This window comes from Otolemur garnettii, unplaced genomic scaffold (assembly GCF_000181295.1).
Source record: "Otolemur garnettii isolate 467f Iridium unplaced genomic scaffold, OtoGar3 scaffold00032, whole genome shotgun sequence".
In the NCBI taxonomy this organism is placed as follows: Eukaryota; Metazoa; Chordata; class Mammalia; order Primates; family Galagidae; genus Otolemur; species Otolemur garnettii.
Genome location: NW_003852427.1, coordinates 12,409,225 through 12,428,793, shown reverse-complemented (window position 1 = coordinate 12,428,793; position 19,569 = coordinate 12,409,225). Strand labels below are relative to the sequence as shown.

Sequence of the window (19,569 nt, the reverse complement as noted above, 5' to 3'; positions counted from 1 at the left end):
AGAGACAGAGTCTCACTATGTTGCCCTTGATAGAGTGCAGTGGTGTCACAGCTCACAGCAACCTCCAGGCTTAAGCAGTTCTCTTGCCTCAGCCTCCCAAGTAGCTGGGACTACAGGAGCCTGCCACAATGCCTGGCTATTTTTTGTTGCAGTTGTCTTTGTTGTTTAGCAGGCCCAGGCCAGGTTCGAACCCACCAGCCTCGGTGTATGTGGCTGGAGCTCTACCCACGGAGCTACAGGCGCCTCCCTGAGGTGGTATTTTTTATTAAAACTCGTCCTTACCTCTTTTCTCACATCCCAGTCTTATTTGTATTACATGATGGAACCCTGGGTTCTCTCAACAGTCTCTTCCAAGTCCTTGGAGGTCCATCTCCACGTGGAAGTGGGGTGGGCTGGCCTGTTCTGTGGCATTCACCCCAGGCGTGGCCCTCCTTTCCCAGGAAAATGTTTACTTACATGCTGCTTCCGAAGAAAGAAAAAAGAGGAAAAAAGCTCTTTCTCAGGATCTCCAGAGTAGCAGGGAGAGCCTTGGACATAGTCCTCCGTCACATGCCCCACCTGGGGGCTGGAGGAGCAGTGAACATAACCAGTGTTTGCAGAACCACAAGGGATAGGGAGGGGTGGTTCCCCCTGGGGTGGGGGGATACTGGGTAGATAAACAACATATGTCTGTCTAGTACCCCTACCACCTCCATGTGTATTGAGCATTCCGCATCCCAAGGGAGGCACTGACGGATTGTTACACATTGTCAACTAATTGCCAGTCAGCTTGGGTTCAAATCCCACCTTTCAATTTACATATCACAGGGGTCATATTAGTAGTCCATCTATAAATCTCAGGATCTTCACCTGGAAAATAGTGATGATCACTCTCACCTCATAGAGTGCTCAGAAAATTAAATATTATTAGATATTATTATAAAGCACTTAGTGTAGTTCCTGGTGTACAAGTAAAAGTCGGCAATGTTGACAATAAGAATGACTACCATGATAATAATGATGAGCCATTCTGCAGGCCCCTGTTGGACAAAGCTTCATTTCAAACCAGCAAGAAGCAGTTGACGCCTTTGTGTCCAGTTTGGCCAGCTTTTTTTTTTTTTTTTAAGAATTTATTTATTTATTTATTTGCAGTTTTTGGCTGGGGTTGGGTATGAACCAGCCACTTCTGGTATTTGGGGCTGCTGCCCTATTCCTTTGAGCCATAGGCGCCACCCAGTTTGGCGAGCTTTCATGTGGTTGCCTTTGACTCAGATAAAATCCCTGACCCAGTGCAGGGTATGCAGGTGGGTGGAGTTGGTTTTATTCAATATATCATATTACCCCTGCAACTGCCTCCATAAAGGATGCCTGGGGCTGCTTTCCTCGGGAAAGAGGTGCAAGGAGACAGGCTAATTAAACTTTGTAATCCCGGTTGTGGACATTAATCATATTTCCGCCTGCCCTTTATTGTTTTAGTAGCCTTGTAATTTGGGGGGGAAATTTCTACTTTATGTGACCCTCATCTGCCACAGAGTGTTGAATTTCCCAGCCTGCCTTGCAGCTGAGATGCAGGCATGTGACCCGGACAGCACCAATCATATGCACTTGCATGAGACGTTGATGACAGGGTGGATATGACGGAAGAGCTCTCTTTCTGTAGGTGGCAGCAGAGGTGTCTGGCCTTTGGGGCAGGAGTGTTGCAATGTCAAATTTCTTAGGACAGAAAAACATCTGAGGTGCTCTTAGCAGTTGTAACTGCAGTACAAATAACTGCATTTGGTGCTTAGTTTTGATGGCAACAGATTTTTCACTGGACTGTTTCTGAGGAGAGGTTTTGGCCATTCTAGGAAAATTAGCTTTGAGATTGTTTCTCCAATTCTCTTAGTGGTAATGTGAACTATCTGCTATTTTAAAATACATTCCTTTTACCGCTTGAATTAGCAGAGTAAACTCACTCTGAGTGGAGCCAGGTTTTCTTGTAACTAGGAAGCCTGATCAATATAATTCTCTGTGACATTTTATTCTTGGCAGGGCGGCATATGGGTGAATGTCTACCTTTCTTCCTAACATGTGCTTGCAAACATCAAAAACTCTTGAACTAACTTTTAATTCTAAAAATCCTTGAACAGAAGGGTGGTTACTGATTGGGGGTTCCTAAATGTCAATATATCTGAAAAGCTAAGTTCAGTGAAGGCATTTGTGTTGATATCACAACTGCACACTATTATATTTCCCCAGATAAAAGAACCCGGGGGAGACTCCAGTTTGGTAGTTCTAAAGAATTACAGACATTATGGAAATACCACAAACATTGTACTGTCACTAACAGGCTCCATAAAAGAATTCTCACACTAACGACTTTCCAGATACTTTTCATTCTTTTATATATTTGCTACACTTACAAATCTCCAGAAGTGTGGGACAGCTGGAGCAGTGTCACCTTCAGGAAGCGGAGACTTCACCTGAGTTCCAGATATGACTCGTGTCTCTTCCATTGTAAAAGAGCAATGAAAGGAGAGAGCCCAGCCACTCCCCTTATTTCTTCTTCTGCCCTCTCCCCATCAATTTGATACACTGCCCTGGACTGGTGCTCAGGGACCTTTCAAGATAATCCGAGATTACCCATTTCTAAGGTTTGTTGTATTAGGAGAGGCTACATACTTCCTTAAAATAAGCTCCAAATTCTCTTAGCAGATATTGAAAAATTGTTTCAGATTTCATCTTAGGAAATTAACCTGAAAATTAGAAGATGTATTAAACCTAGTTTGTATTTATCAAACTTTCCATTGTATTTGAAACTATATGCTAATTCTCATAATGAATAAAGAATGAATCCATGTGAATTTTTTTTTTTTTACCTCAACTTTCCTGACAAAACTGCATTGTAGAAAAACACATTCTTCCCTTCATAGGAAAGATTTGATTTTCACAGCATCATAATATGGAAGATTACTTTTGGAAAACTATCGTAAGGCTTCTTCAGTTTTCTTGTGGGCTACTCTTTCACACTTCCGTAGTCAAAACCACTCCTTCTGGGGAGACATTTTTGGTCAGCAACCTTCTTCAGTTTCTTTCCTTCAGTTGTTCAGTGGGGTATCGCATCCAAGTCTTCATTTGTCAAGAAAACCCATCATTCTTGCCCTTCTTTCCATATCATTTACCTTCGTTTCATGAAATTCTGGATTTTTTTTTACAAGATCAGTCCTGCATTATTAAATGAATGTGCATTGGACTTACATCTCATTTTCAGATGTTTACAAAGCTGATGAATTAACCAGAGACTAACTTACAATGACATTGGCATATTGAGCCCAGCTAAATGCTGATGTTATGCACCAAGGAATGGTTGGGGCCTAATTTTGTAAGTGATCAGTTCATTGGTGAATATTCCCTTAACTCTGATTCTCTGTGCAAACTGGTAACTGCAGAGACTGGATAATAAACACTTTGGATAGCAACGATCATAATATCCACCATTCTACTTTTCTTTGGAGGATCTACCCACAGGGTTTTTGTCCTTTCTCTCCCCTTTTCCACTCCCTGGAGTTCTGTATGTAATTCCCTGTCCATTATACTAATTCTGCATTGAAAACTGGAAGAAATTAGTCTGAGATGGACCTTAGACACATCTTCAGAGTCTATTTGGGTCTCTCTCAATTTTAACAGTTTGTACTTCTCAGGATATTAAGGTTTATAATTTTGGTCAGAACTGTAGTTCCAAGTCAAATATGTGTTTCTAAGAGCAAATAATATGGGTCTTAGTAAACTTTAAAATCACATGATAAAATCAATGTCTTTCTCGTGTGTCTGGACAACAACAGAACATTCAGTGTTAAAATCCTCTTTAGTGAGGATATGAACATGGTCATCAGTTTATAAATCAAGAAAATACTGTTGCATATTTATGTTCAAATGGTTTTCTATCTATTTAGGCATATTTAATGCTTTGGGTTTTTATTTTAAATTTTGAAGACTTAGTTTCGTCCTAAGAATGAAGTGTTTTCTGGCTATGAGGACTCCAGATCATTACCAGAAAGTGAATTGAGCAATATTTTCATTTTATAATTTAAAACTATGACTTTTACATAAACTATCATCTGAAACATGCTATTGGATTCTTGAAGTGTGTGCAAAATAAACAATCATTTATTTTCCTCTTTTCTGTTTTAGAGATATTTTTATGGAGTTGAGGGTGTTTCAGGATATAACGTGGTTTGCCAAATTCTGTAATCCTTTTTTTATTTTTTTAATGTCATACAGGGTGTGGTGCTTTTAGAGAATTTTTTAAAAGTTGTAGTTTCTGATTTTTTTTTCTTCCCTTTTCAAAAATGGTAAGATGATCTAAATCCCACAGGGAAATTCTGGTTTCCAGTACAGGGTCCTGGATTCCCCCATCACTAAAAGTCAGATTATTTCCTGTGGCCAGTTTTACTTATTTCCTTACCAGGAGTGTTTATGTTCTTAACATTATAAACTCATAATTAGAAATGAAGCCTTGATAAGTAATTATTATTATTATTATTATTTTGCTTAGAAAGGTGAAAATAATTTAGAAGGAACAACAGAAACGAGGCATCAAAATTACATTACGTCTCCCATGGGTGGTGTGGTTACCGACAATCTCAATGAACCCATTCTGTTCTTGTTATTCTTTTATTAATCCCTGGTTATTGGGAAGCAGTTAATAAAATACATGTTTAAAGTTATTTTTCTATAAATGAAGCAAAAGGAAACTTTGATTCCACAAAGGCTAGAATTGTTCCTCTTAGAAAAACAAATGCTCTGTCAATCGTAAGCTGTCAGAAAGAAATTGTTGGAAAAGGTCGTCTAAGAACAAAGAGAGGCCAGCAGAGAAACAGCATTTTCGGAACGGAACACGGGATGATGAGATGTGATGATCTGGTTCTGTCCTCACTATGTGACACTTAATGACAATTCACACACGAATCGCTCGCCTGGGAACCCAGGTTTAAATCCCGGCACAGATACCCTCTTCCTTGTGATTTCATTTTCACACACCAGTAAAAAACAGAACTCTGTGTGTGTGTGTAGAAGGGAATGAGAGCAGGAGTTAAGAGACAGAATTCCTCTTCTACTTTCTTTCTTTCCTTGGATCCTGGGTGTTGGAAGGAGACAAATAAAGAACTTCAAGTTTTCCAGCAACTAGCAAGCGCCAATACTTTTTATTTAGAGGCAACTGGGAAAAACACTCCCCGAGCAAACCCAGCAGCGGTGCCGAGCATCGCCCGCGGAGCCCGCAGCGCGGCCCGCTCGGGACCACAGAGCAGCGGGCTCGGGCCCACCCTGCTGCCCGCGGCCTCCGCGGGCGGGACGCGAGAGGGGCGGCGGGTACCGGGGTGCAGGGAGGAGACGCCCGCCCGCCCCAGGAGAGGAGGCGGCCCTGGCCTCGGAGCCGCCCCTCCTGCCGCCGAGAACAAACGGGATATTCAGCAGTGGCCTGTGGCTGCCAGAGCAACTCCTCTGGGGAAACGAGGCGTCGAGTCAGACTGCACCGTAATCGCCTTTAAAGGCGCCCCCGCCCCGCCCGCCGCGCACAGCCGGCTACCTGGGCTGCCCCGCGGCGGCGCGTGCGGGAGAGCCGGGTGTCCGGAGAGGGGCGCGGCCGGCGCGGGAGCCGCGTTTCTGCGCCGGGAGTCGGTGCGTGAGCCGGGCGGGGCGAGGCGCAGTGTGCGCGGCGCGCGTCTACACCGGCCATGGGGGGCGCGGACGCCTGGGCCCGGCTCTGCCTGCTGCTGGCCGCCGCCACCCCGCTCTCGCGGCAGCAGTCCCCGGAGAGGTAACGCGACCCTGCCTGGACTCCCCCTACCCTGCCTCCCCCTACCCCTACAGCCAGCCCGCTGCTTTACTCAGCGCCCCGGGGCTCCAGGGTGGTCCAGCGCTGCCCTGCCCCACCCCGCGCTCGCCCCGGGGCAGAGGCGACCCTCCACCCCTCGGGGGTCCGCCCAGGACCTCAAAACCGCAACTGCCCGCGGGGCTCCCTCCTGCGCCCCCAGACCCGCCTGCAGGTCACCACGTGGCGGGGCCTTAATCTGACGTGCGTCTCCTCTCCCTAAACGTTTTTGGGGCCGAGGCAGGCACAGGGGCCCAAATATGTGGACTTTGGTTAACCGCTGCTTTCCTCCCGGGAGAGGCAGTGCCCAGAGACTTGAACCAGGAGAAAACCCCAGGCGCGCGGCGCCCCGGGAGACGCTCCGGAAAGTTAACTCTTCGCCAACCTCTGGATGGCTCGGGAGCGGGGCTGTGGGACCTGCCCGATGGCAAACTTTGGCAGCACCTCTTCCACCGGCATCAACGTCAGCTCCCTTTTCAGTAGAAGGCTCTGCCAAGGGTCAATGATTTTCAGAAAACGGGAGGAGAACTGGGCCTCTCTCCAAATCTAGGAACTTAAAACTTTTTGATACTAACTAATTGCTTGTCTATCTTAAAAACCATGCACCTCCCTCAGCCTGGCTCTTAACCTTCTCTCCCACTCTTCCCCCAGTTAAATTGCTCTATTTACCATTTTCCTACAAGTGTTTACCACTCAGCTGAGGACTTCATTATATGTTATTATGATGGAGACAGATGGCAGCTGGAGTGAATGCTTTATCAGGCTGTGGTTTAAATATCCAAGAGCTAGCAAGTTTTGAAGTCCTTTACATGGTGCCAACACTAACCAGCATTGAGTTTTAGCCACATGAATACACTGCACCTTCCGGAATTCACATTAGATTGTTAGACCACGTTTCAGATTAAGTATCTTTTCCTCTTTTATTTTCCCAGACCTGTTTTCACATGTGGCGGCATTTTTACTGGAGAGTCTGGATTTATTGGCAGCGAAGGTTTTCCTGGAGTGTACCCTCCAAATAGCAAATGTACTTGGAAAATCACAGTAAGCATTTTTTTCAAAAGGTATTCTCCTGGAAGTGGGTGTTGGAAACAGTGGAAGGCTGCTGCCTTTTCCCTCTGGTGTCAGGATTTGGGTTAGAGGCAAATGCCTGACATAGTGAAATGTTGGATTTACCTCAACTATTTGGAAGATTTGCATCAATAGATCCCATCATGTCCTGCATTAACAACTAGAAAGGGCACAAGACAATGCTTGAGGGGATAAATTCTTAAAGCAGATGTGTTTCTAAAAACCACCCAGACTCAGTTGAGTTTTACAGATCATATTAAGGCTGTTTTTCAGTCAAAGGCCTGTTGTAATAAACTTTAGAAGTTATTTGTTGTTTGTGCCTTCATAAATTCCCAGTGGGAAATAAGATCAAAGGTAGAGCTTGGACTGCTCTACACCCATTAGGAAAATAAAAAGAAAAAAATACCCTACTTAAGGTTCCTGGGTTGAAACTACCTCTCAAGGATAGGGAAAAATAATGAGGAAGGGGTAGCCAGCCAGGCCCAATAAAATGCCCATGCTGGTTAGTAAGGGCACAGATTATGCTGAAGTCAAGATAAGAAGCTGGATTTAGAGATGACTAGTTTAAAAGAAAAAAGCCTGGATTTACAGTCAGCTGGAATGAGTCATCTTTCCAGTCCGTGTAGCACTCCCTGACTCTTATCTTCGTTTTTTTGTTGTTGGGAAGTTGTTTGGTAACTGAACGCATTGCTTCACTGAGAGCTTGTACCACCCATAGATTATGACCTTTTAAAACTAGCTACCTCTGACTATGCGAACTAGCACTTGCTATGCCGAGTAGTTAACAAGCACAGTCACACTGAATCTCAAAACTGCTCTGTGAGCAAGTATTATTATCCCCATTTTATAGATGGGGAAGCTGGGACCTGAACCATTGTAGAAATTGACTTGATCAGAAAGTTGGTAAACTCACCTCTATGCAAAGTAAAACCTACTTTACAATGAGGCATTCCCACCAAGCATTTGGCAGGCAGATATGAGACGTCCTCCTACATTATGTAAAGCTCAGCTCTCATAGGCCCTGATGCCTTCCTGTGAAATATCTACCATCTCATTAACTGGTACAGATTTCATTATCTTATTGCAGAATGTGGGACCAGGAGAGAAGAACCCATAGAAAATAGCTCTGAAATACTGATATTAGCACAAATGTTGAATTAAGGCTCCAGAAGAAACATAAAAGTATTTTGGCTTTCTTATCATAATTGTGTGTTTAATTGTGATTAAATGGCTGTAAGTTTAAAACGATCCAAGAAAATCAATGGCTGAGCGGCATGATGTGCCTACCATGTAGAAATTCACGGTGTTTGGGTATGGGGTGGTGTTGGTGTGGGCGTCGGAGAAGCCTGATGGCCTCATTCTTCCGCTGTGCGTGCAGAGGGGAGTTGTACAAGGGATAATCCGTCTGGGTGTAACATAAAAGTAAAGCCTGTGAGCTCGGCAGACTTCCCTGGATTCAAATTCTCATTTCATCTTTCATAAGCTGTGTGACCAGGATTTACTTTCTTTAAACCTCAGGATGACTGTAAAAACCAAATGAGATAGTATATAGAAACTCTTTCAACTCACTGCTGGAGGCGGGGAGGAAGCTTGATTTATCTGAAGAACAAAGCAAGGAGGTCAGTGTGTCTGGAGCAGAAGGAACCAGGGGACACTGGGAGAAGTAAAAAAGATGAGCAGCCAGGATGTCCAGCCTACAGCCTGCAGGCTGCATGCAGATTATTTGAGGCCTCCTTTGCTTACTGTGGTGTCTAGTATTGCAAAAAGTATGCATGGACCTTCCTTTTGCTCATCAGTTTGGTCCAACAACTCTTTTTTCCCTAACATATAGCAGGGGGGAAAAAAGGTTGGACACCCCTGCTAGGCTATGGTGAGGAGTTTTAAGTTTGAGTAGGAAGCCACTGGAGGATCTTAAGCAGAGGAATGAGATTACCTGATTTTAAAAAGTCCCTCTGAAAGCTATGTCAACCAGTCTGATGAAAATATTTCAAATTGTATATAAAACCAGCACATTGTATCCCATGATTGCATTAAGGTACACAGCTATGATTTAATTAAAAAAAAATCCCTCTGGCTGCTGTGTGGACAGGTGAACCATAGGGAGTTGAGACTGGAAACAGGGGCTCAGCGTCTGTGGCTTAAGTGGCTAAGGCACCAGCCACATACACCACATACACATATCTGGTTCGAATCCAGCCCAGGCCACCAAACAACAATGACAGCTGCAACCAAAAAATAGCTGGCGTTGTGGCGGGCGTCTGTGGTCCCAGCTACTTGGGAGGCTGAGGCACGAAACTCGTTTGAGCCCAGGAGTTGGAGGTTGCTGTGAGCTGTGATGCCACAGCACTCTACCCAGGGGACAGCTTGAGGCTCTGTCTCCAAAAAAAAAAAAAAAAAAGGAAAAGAATGGAAACAGGGAGACCAGTTAGGAAACTACTGCGATATCTGTGAGAAAGAAGGTGGAGTAGACAAAGGTGGTAACAGAGAAGATGAAGAAATGTCGTCTGCCTCACGTCTTTGCTCAGCAGTTCTGCCTGCAGTCAGGGGGTAGTAGCATGCACTGAAAGGCCAGTTGCTCCTGGCTGTCCCAGGAGACATGCTCTCCTGTGGCCTCATCTGAGGCCATCTGTCCAAGGCCTTGCCAAAGCTGGTGGATCTGGTCCATCTTCCAGCTCCTGCAGTAAACCAAGCATAGCGTTCCCCTTGGATGGTTCAATATCAGTTTTATTAAAACATTATGCAGACCACTTGCTGGAGATAGGAGAGTCTCAGAGTGACCCTCAAACTTCAGTTCCTGCAGCTGGAAAGTCACCTGTCTCCCATTTCCTTCTTCCAAAATGGAGATGTGTCCCAGCAAGGTGGCTTTCCGCCTTTTCATTCAGTCAAATACCAGCCCCCCGTGGATTTGCAACTGTTAAACTGTATATTACCAATGGGAGAAGGGAGAAAAGTCTGATTTTAATGTTTGGCTGCTTTAAGAAAGGTGCATGCCAGTTGTCACAGCCAGACTTTCTAGCCAATCACATTAGACTTTCTGGTTTGGAAGCACAGCCTGCAGGTTAGAATTTAGATTCATCTTTATATTATAGTACTTTAAAATTCGTATAGCAATTTCTTAGCTACACAGTCCAACACTCTGTCTACATTGGCTGTTAAAATTTAAATTATGGGTGCGGCGTGGTGGCTCACACTTAGGATTGCAGCTACTCGAGAGGCCGAGGCACAAGGATCACTTGAGCCCAGGAATTCAACACTGGAATGAGGTGTGATTGTGACTCTAGCCTGGGCAATAAAGCAAGACCTTGTCTCAAAAGTCATACTTTTTCCTCAGTCATACTAGCCACATTTCCAGTGCCCAGTAGCGACACGTGGATAGTGGCTTCCATACTGGACAGTAGATATTATAATAAGAATATTTCCATCATGGCAAAAGTTCTTTTGGAAAATGCTGTTCTAGATGATCTTTATTTTAATTGTCCTGATGTAAAGATAGGTCTCCAACAAAGGTGCTCTGTGCTGCTTAGTTGTATTTCTGCTTCACGAATAGGGAAGTTCATCCTTGTTCTCTTGAGTTGGAACTCAAGCCTCTTGAGTCAGCTTCTTTCTGGGCACCAGCTCTTAGTGGCCTCAACTAGTTTTAGGTTTTACTAGTTAATTTTGCAGAATATGTTCTCAACAACATATAGCTAGAGAGGAAATCAGAGAATTTGGGTGTTACAAAACAAAATATTTTGTAATCCATGATGGGGTTGAGGGTTTCTTACATTCCTAGGGGAGTTGATTTTGGGGACTGTACCTAGGGTGTATCTGCATAAAATACCGTAGTCCTCACATATGGGGATGCTGAGTGTGAATTGACAGCTACAGTGTATACAATACTTTGGAAAATGGTGACTGGTCTTCTAAGCAGGCTCAGAAGAACAATAGGATTGAGGTGAGGCAAAAGTCTCCCTAATGACTTAAGAATGAGAACCCCGTAGATTCACCTGTACCATACCCTGTAGCAATAAATGAAACCCCAGATTTTGACATCTGAGCACTTGGACCCCTCTGTCACAGTGGTTCTCCTGTAAGACAAGTTTGTGTTCCAGAGACAGTAAGATCTGTGAGATTTTTAAAGGAAGTAAAAGAGAGTGGACCATTGTGAACAAGAAGATAGCCAGGGTTCTGTGGTTCACTGCTCCACAGGCGAGAAACGTTTAGGAGAGCCCTCTAGGCCTGGTGCTGGGCACGTGCAGATGACTTCACAGGCGATGCAAGCATGGGGAGCTGCCTGCTAGGATGTGCTCCCAATGCCCTGAGTGGGAAGTGAGATAAAGCCCACCGGGCACCTGGCATTCTTGCTCCACAGTCACCCCTCACATAAAGATCTCCTTGCCATTAAGAGTTTTGTGATAATTCTTTATGAACTTGGCAGATCACCAATAGTCTTGTTCCTTGACATTTTTACCTATAACTTTGTTCATTTTATAATTCCCAGAATAGAATTAGAGCTACCTATTGATCATTTGGTATAGATATTTTTTTAAAAATAAAAAATAGGCACTAATAGCAGAAGACTACCTTGTGAAAGGAACCCCATTCAGAGTGTGAGTTGGGCAACATTTGATACGGTTGACTAAGTGGAACCAGATGAACTTTTGGTATAGCAACTGCAAATTAGAGGAAACTTAAAGCCTCGAACCTTCTGGAAACTTTCCTTGAACATGCATGTAAGAATTGTTCAAAATTGGTTCCCAAACTTAAAACCCAATATCGCATCTGAATGGGTAAGGCATTTGCTGTTATTATCTAACCGAAATAGCAATTGGAGTGAAAATATCAATGAAAAAGATTTTGTTCTTAGATTTAAAGCTGGGAATAATTTACAAATTAGTTTTTTAAATGATGTAATCCATATATGTGGTCCTGCTGTTATAAATGATTACTGAAATTCTAAGATTTTTAATTTATTATTTATAATCCCTGCTTTATTTCCCCCCAAATATTTTAAAGCCAGTTTAAGGATTCACTTATTATTTTCAGCATGAATCTGACTTCAGCAAACATTTGAGCAGTTTATAATTCAGTATGGGGGTCTACCTAGAAAGCAACTTTTAATCTTTTTTCTTTTTGAGACAAAGTCTCACTATGTCACTATCAGTCGAGTGCTGTGGCGTCACAGCTCACAGCAACCTCAAACTCTTGGGCTTAAGCGATTCTCTTGCCTCAGCCTCCCAAGTAACTGGGACTACAGACACCCGCCACAACACCCAGCTATTTTCTTTTTGCAGTTGTCATTGTTGCTTAGCTAACCCAGGCTGGATTTGAACCCACCTACCTTAGTGTATGTGGCTGGCGTGGTAACCATTATGCTACAGTCGCCATGCCACAACTTTTAATCTTTTTAACTGTGAAGTAAATAACATGGGAGAATCAGAGAGTCACAGACCTTTGCCAGAAATGGGAGGAGGTTTTAGCTATGGTTTGAGTCAGTCCCATTTAAACTGTAAGTATGTGGCAATTTTTTCTTTATTTAGCTACTTCGTGGAGAAGTAAAAAAAAAAAAAAAAGCATAGGTTATCTCATGTAGAAAGAGCTTTGGATTCTCCAGGTAATGCATGTATTATATTATCATTTTGATAACTACCTATTTTTTCTATCCAGTTGGAAGATACAGTCATGTTACGTGTTGTATAACGATGTTTTGGTCAAGGGTGACAGCATACACAACAGTGTCCCACAAGACTTTAGTGAGTCACTATGGAATTTTTGAGACAGACTGTGTATGGTTTATTATTTCACTTTCAAGAACTACAGCCAATAGCAGCATCCTTTCTGATTCACCCGTGCAAGTTTCAACTTCCTTGGCTCCTCATTCTTGCCGGGAGGGCTACATTTGTATTTTTGTCTGCATGGATTTTATGATTTTTTGATTTGATTTTTTTTCTTGATTTTTGTGTATCTCAAAACTTTCATAATGACTCACCTGTTATCATATTTTTACTGTACCTTTTCTCTGTTTAGATACACAAATATTTACAATTGTGTTACAGTGGCCTGTGGTGTTCAGTACAGTAACGTGCTCTATGGGTTTGTAGCTTAGGAGCAACAGGCTGTATATACCTCATAGCCCAGGTGTGTTTAGGCTGTGTCATCTATCTGCGCTTGTGTAAGTGCACTCTGTGTTTGCACAGTGATGAAATCAGTTCCAAAAGCATTTGTTAGAGTGTATATCCATCTCTCCATCATCATGTGATACATGACTCTATGCTGGTTACAGAAATCATAAAACCAAAATAATAACACCATATATGGTTTTTAGCATACCTTCAAATATACTGAATGATTTTATTTCATTTGCATCTAATTCTATGAGATTGATGATATGGACATTAGTATGCCCTTATTGTAAGTGGGGAAGCTGAGACCTAAAGATTTTGTACTTTACCTAATATCATCACATCTATAAATGGTATAGAAAGACTAGCACAATGTTTGCAGACTCAGCAATAGAGTTACACTCTTATGCACTTATTATCAAATAATAAACATTCACCAACATTTATTGAGCTCCTGCTATGTAGTAGGCATTGGATTGGGCCCCTAAGACAAGGCATAGTTTCTGTCCTCAGGGAGTTTATAATCTGGTAGGGAGCAGTTAGACGAGAAAATCAGTAACAGTTATGTGTGTGCATTACGATGGTCACTGTAAGTAGTTTTAAGTAGTGGTAATAAGGCTGGTTTTCACTTTTAAAAACTAATGAAGATCTTAGATTATTAGAGATGAAAATTATTGCCCCATGCAAAGAATAAAAGTTGTTATAATTTATTTTAAATGTGTACTACTCTAAGACTGAGACATGGTTACTTTATCCTTTATGAGGCTTTATTTGACTTCACAAGGCTATTTAACGTGTGCCTTAACAATTCCAAATATGCCAAACAAACGATATATAAAGGGACTCCTATACCATTGCTTTAAGGGCAATTTTGTAACTTATGTATGTTAAAATCATCAGAATGAATCCGTCCTCCAGAAGCCTGATTCAATTTAAATGGTATTCACATTTAGCTTCAAGAAGTATAAATTAAAAACGTGACTAGGATTTATGTCTTCTCAATAACTTCTAGATGGCTTCATGAGAAGAAAATCAGCCATGGTGGGGATGGGGTTATGTGAAAATTGAGACATAGAGTGATGTTCTAGTAAGATTAGTGCCAGGATATAATTTGAGAAAGCAAATAGTGAATTTAGGCAGGAACTCAACGTTTAAGTTGCTTAATTATACTTAAGGGTATAGCAAGTGGTTCTAAAATTACTATAACTATTATTTGCCTGGCATAACCACAGCAGGACAGATAGGGGAATGGAATTTTGGCCTTAAACACATATTTCCTGGCTTTCAACTGTATGCTGGATTTGGAATTATATAAAGACTTAAATTTCACTCTTAACCATGGGATTTTCTTTTTAAATGTACATATGAATTTGTTGTACTAGGCTCATTATTTCAGCTGCCTGAATAGTAATTTAACCCAATGATTGAGTTGATACTATTTACTTTTAAAGATAGTAAAAATGAGTATAATTTACATAGAATGTCTGCATATCCAAGATCATTCTATGAATGGGATAAGAGCGTAGTATTTTTTGTTTGTTTTTTAATAAGAGAGTATAATTCAGAAACTTCATGATTATTATGATATGTGACTGATCTAATTAGGTAGGTTTCAGTTGATAAGATGCTAGAAGAATTTAAAAGCTTTTCTTGCTGCCTTAAATCCTGGGAAACAAGGCAAATGTAAACCCTAATATGTAAGCGAGTACTCTAGGGGACATTTTCCTACTAGGGCCTCTATCTAATTTTTCTAAATTTGCTTCATTTTCTGCTTGCTTTTGAGGGCTTCTGTTGCTTGTTTTTATTTTGCTTTACTTTACTTTTTTTGTGTGTGTGCAGTTTTTGGCTGGGAGCTGGGTTTGAACCTGCCACCTCCAGCATATGGGGCCAGCGCCCTACTCCTTTGAGCCACAGGCACCAGCCACCTTACTTTACTTTACTTTTCTTTTTTTTTTTTTGAGACAGAGCCTTAAGCTGTCCCCCCGGGTAGAGTGCTATGGCATCACAGCTCACAGCAACCTCCAACTCCTGGACTTAAGTGAGTCTCCTGCCTCAGCCTTTCAAGTAGCTGGGACCACAGGCGCCCACCACAACGCCCGGCTATTTTTTGGTTGCAGCTGTCATTATTGTTTGGCGGGCCCGGGCTGGATTCGAACCCACCACCTTAGGTGTATGTGGCTGGCGCCTTAGCCACTTGAGCCACAGGCGCCGAGCCTACTTTACTTTTCACATGGAAGTTGAGTGTGTTTTTATTGATTGAAAACTTGATGTTTTATAAATGTGCTTATTTATACTGCTTGTGTTTTGAGTGGTGTATTCAGGCCGAGGCCTGAGAAAGGGCTTAGTGAATAGAGAAGAAAATGAGAACGAATAAGAATTTTTTAAAAAGGGATACACTTTATTAATATAGTCATGACCAACAACGTCATTCTTTCCTGAAATATGACTATAATAATAGAATACAAAGATAATATATTTTTAAAGCATTGTAAATTGAGAAGCTTAATGGAGATCCAACACCTAGAAAGGATTTTTTACAATGTATTATGTAAAGGACTGATGAAATTACTTTTACATTCTCCTGCCCACTTCCAGAGTTCAATTTATGATGTGAAATTGTGGGCAAATGAGAATTGTACCATAAATTTGCAAATTCCTTAAAATCTGTCAGGTATTGACCGTAAAAAAGGGAATGGTCTCATTTGCTGGTTGCTTAATGTTGGAGACCAGGGGAATATTTAGAAGGCTCTTAATTCTAAGAATTTCTCCCCCCACATACACACTGTTTCACTTAGAGTTGGGAAAGTACGCCTGTGGATAGCTGCTGTCCCATGTTCCTTGCACAGAGAAATGTTATAGGTAGAGATTGTTGGTCTTTGATCCTACAAAAGATGTAATCACTGCCTCAGCTTACACAGCTGCAGCTTATAATTTAGAGCTTTATCAACAGTGGCAATAGCCCTTTTCGGTACTCTTGAGTTTCTTACTGTAGGACAGGGGTTCTCAACCTGTGGGTTGTGACCCCTTTGGGGGTCGAATGACCCTTTCACAGGGGTGGTCTAAATACATCCTGCATATCAGATATTTACATTACGATTCCTAACAGTAGCAAAATTGCAGTTATGAAGTAGCAACGAAAATACTTTTATAGTTGGGGGTCACCACAACATGAGGAACCGTATTAAAGGGTCGCGTCATTAGGAAAGTTGAGAACCACTGATCTAGGAACTTGAGAGAAGGGAAGTGTTTTCTTCTGATACGTTATTTGTTAGGTTATGAGAGTCAGTGTGGCAAGTCTTTGGAAAACCAATATAAACATCCCAAAATAAGTCAAACGCCCACAGAGACATGGGGAGTTGGAATTAAAGCTGCCCAGAGGACAAGCCCTGCCACTAAGCATCACTTTTATTTTACCACCTCACCCCCCAAGACACTCCTGAGCACTGCATAGAATATAATAAAATAGTGTTTTCCAAAATGAGAGGGAGGGAAAGACCAGTTAGTCAAAGAGATGGGCTGTTACAAGGACCAGACTGACAAGGAAAGAGGCACAGGGTACGCAGGGACAACTTCACTGCTCCCAGGTGCTCCTGGAAATTTATGACAGGGCTTTGATTGCTTGGCACAGACCTTCTGAAATCCCTGGGATACAACTGAGCTCCTCTGAAGCCATTGTAATTCGCTAGTTCATTAAAACAGTTTGTAAAATGCCTGCCAGAGATCAGGGGCTGGCTGGGCACAGAGACTGCAGTGGTTGGAACATCACACTGCAAAATGGGGCTGGGGGATGTAAGGAGGCTCTCACTAGGTGGGCTGTCCCAGACACAAATAACAGTGGCACACAGGAAGCTTGGTGGTAGTTCACACATGTGGCATTGCTTAGGGACAGGAATAATGGGCATTGGAGAGTCACACTGACGTGGATTCAGATATTCAGTTCAGACATTCATGTTCGCAGGTATGTAATGAAGTTTTTGGAACTTTCTGAAGTTGGTATCCTAGATATCTAAAGGTCAAGACTGCCTTGTAAGGTTGATGTGAGGACTGAAGGAGACAGGAGATGAAAAGCCCTTGGCACAGTACTTGGCACAAGCAGACGCTCTATAAATGGTGGTGATGTTATTTTTTTTTTTAACTTCTCTTCCAAGGCTGTAATAAGGCATAAAAGGGTGGTGTTTGTGTAGAACTTGTCTACAGGCCAACTTGTTGCAAGCTGGATGGTAATCCCTTTGGGGCATGGCGAGTTCCCTTTGGAAATACCCATTCCTGCTCACTATGTCCTTTCTTCATTTAAAATATGATCTTTCATAAGACCATGGACTTTGTCCACAGTAATACTTCCAAACCCTCCGTACTTCAACCAGCCACATCCCATCCCAGCATCAAATCTGTGTCCTTGACTTTTGAAACTAGTGTTTCAAGGTGTTTAGAAGGGTTGTCAGAAAATTGCAAATACAGTAATTCTCTGTTTAAAAAACGTCTTTAGAGATAGAGACTTTGAAGTTTCAAGTCATCAGAATAGACTCCTCTAATTATACAAATTATAGAAGGAATTTATTTATTTATTCCTAACAGACACACATCAGGATATAGTGGTTAAGAATGAAGTTACTAAGAGTGAAGTTACTAAGAGCGTAGTTTCTGGAGCCAGACTGCCTAGGTTCAAATACCAGCTCCACTGTTGTGATGATGAGTCTCCAAAGAAGACCTGCCAGTCTCCACCCCTCCTAGTATTCCCCATTACTGAATCTGAGCTGGCTCATGAAACAGGAGGGGGAGAGGTGACACTGTGTGACTTCTGGAGTGAGGTTATAAGAAGTCTCTCAGCTTCTGCCTTAGTCTCTTAGAACAAGCACTCAGGGGAAAGCTAGATGCCGTACAGGACACTGTGCTCTGAGAAAGCCCAGCCTACTTGTGCAGAGAGAGAAAACTGCTCAGACAGCCCCTGGGTGCTCCAGTCTTTGTAGCTAAGGTGCCACACAAGTGAGTGCAGAAGTCATTGTGAAAGGCCTGTCCAGTTAAGCCTTCAGAAGACTCAAGCCCAAGCTGCTCACTCGTAGTAATTGTGTGATTCATAGTAATTCAAGTCAGAAACATGCAGACAAGACCAGTGACCCATAGAACCATAAGAAAAAAGAGTTCACTGTTGTTTTAAGCCACTAGGTTTTGGGATGGTTTGTTCTGTGGCAGTAGCTTACCAAGATGATTACTTACTAGCTGATGACTTTGGGCTTGTTACTTAATCTCCCTGTCCCTCAGTTTCTTCATCTATAAAATATGGATAATAATACTCCCTACTTCAGAGGATTTCTTTGGGAATTAGTTATTACATGTATGGCTTTAAGAATAGTGCCTACCACATGCTAAATACTCAAACAATAATTATTGTTCATTCATGAAATATTTATTGAACATTTATTGTGCATTGGGCCCTGTTTTATATTCTGGGGATACAATAGTGAAGGTCCCTCCACTCATGACGGTTACCTTCTAGAAGTTGGAGACAAACACTAAAATAGGGAGGGTGGGAATAAGTACCATGAAGACAATAAAATAAGGTGACGTAAACGAGTGACACTGATGAGGTGACATTTCAGTTGTGACTAGATGAGGCAAAGCATCTATCCACTGATGTTTCTTAGAGAAACTATGAGGTCTCCACTGCTCTGAGTGCAGAGGATTCAGAGGATTTACATTGTGGCAGCAAATAACATTTCTGAGGCTTCTCGTCCATTATGAGTAGAATACACAGTGTCTCCCGGATATTTATGAATGGAAAGGCCCTGGCCATGGATCAATGTTACCTCCTCTGTTGAGGGTGGTAGGTTTGGTTTGCTTCTTTGCTTTTTGTTTTGTTTTGGTGTTTGACTTTTGAGAAACGTTTTGTGGATGTGGACAGGGAATAACTGACAGGTCTGTTTTTGTGACTAATGTTGCCCTGGGTTCCAGATGACACAGTGTGGTGCAGAGCTGGGAGGAAGCTGTGTTCATCACACCCATTCACAACTCCCTGCAACATTTATGGGGTGGAGGGAACATCAGGAAATAGCACCCTGGAAACAGAGACATCCTCTGCGTGAGTCCATCCAGGGGACTTGCAAGACACTTCCATCAGCAGGGATATTTTGTTTATACTTTCTTCTGTTGATGGTTTGTTTCTACCTTTTGGTTATTTTGAGTATTTTTTTTTTAATGTTTTGAATAATGCTGTTGTGAACATTGGTACTTTCATTCTTTTGGGTACATTTCCAGGAGTGGAATTGCTGGGTCATGTGCTAATTCTATGTTTAGCTTTTTGAGGAACTGCCAAACTATTTTGCAGAAGTAGGAGAGGAAAGACATTGTGAACACTCATGAGTAAGCCAGCCTGCTTTGTGGGCCCCTGTAGATGTCCCCAGACATGCACCAGAACAACTGGTATTTTGACAAGGATGGTAGCACAGTCATCAACTGTTAGAAACTTGAACCACTGTTCTTTAATGGCTAAACATGTATTGTTTGAAGATACATACATATATGGTTTAAAAAAGTTATTTAGGCTTAGCACCTGTAGCCTAAGGGCATCAGCCA

At 42.3% G+C, this 19,569-nt stretch overlaps 1 protein-coding gene and 1 long non-coding RNA gene across 2 annotated transcripts in view; one reads left to right on the top strand and one right to left on the bottom strand.

The window, feature by feature from the left end:
• Window positions 1-5,461: 5,461 nt before the first annotated feature.
• The window catches only part of PCOLCE2 (procollagen C-endopeptidase enhancer 2), a 64,464-nt gene continuing 50,356 nt past the window's right edge, over window positions 5,462-19,569 (top strand). The window contains exons 1-2 of the mRNA XM_003789460.2: window positions 5,462-5,776; window positions 6,763-6,871. Of these exons, the coding sequence (XP_003789508.1) occupies window positions 5,694-5,776; window positions 6,763-6,871 (192 nt within the window). The 5' untranslated portion in view covers window positions 5,462-5,693. The remainder of the gene's footprint in view (window positions 5,777-6,762; window positions 6,872-19,569) is intronic.
• The window catches only part of LOC111725153, a 14,000-nt gene continuing 9,109 nt past the window's right edge, over window positions 14,679-19,569 (bottom strand). Inside the window, exon 3 of the long non-coding RNA XR_002773289.1 lies at window positions 14,679-14,689. This is a non-coding gene — a long non-coding RNA (uncharacterized LOC111725153). The remainder of the gene's footprint in view (window positions 14,690-19,569) is intronic.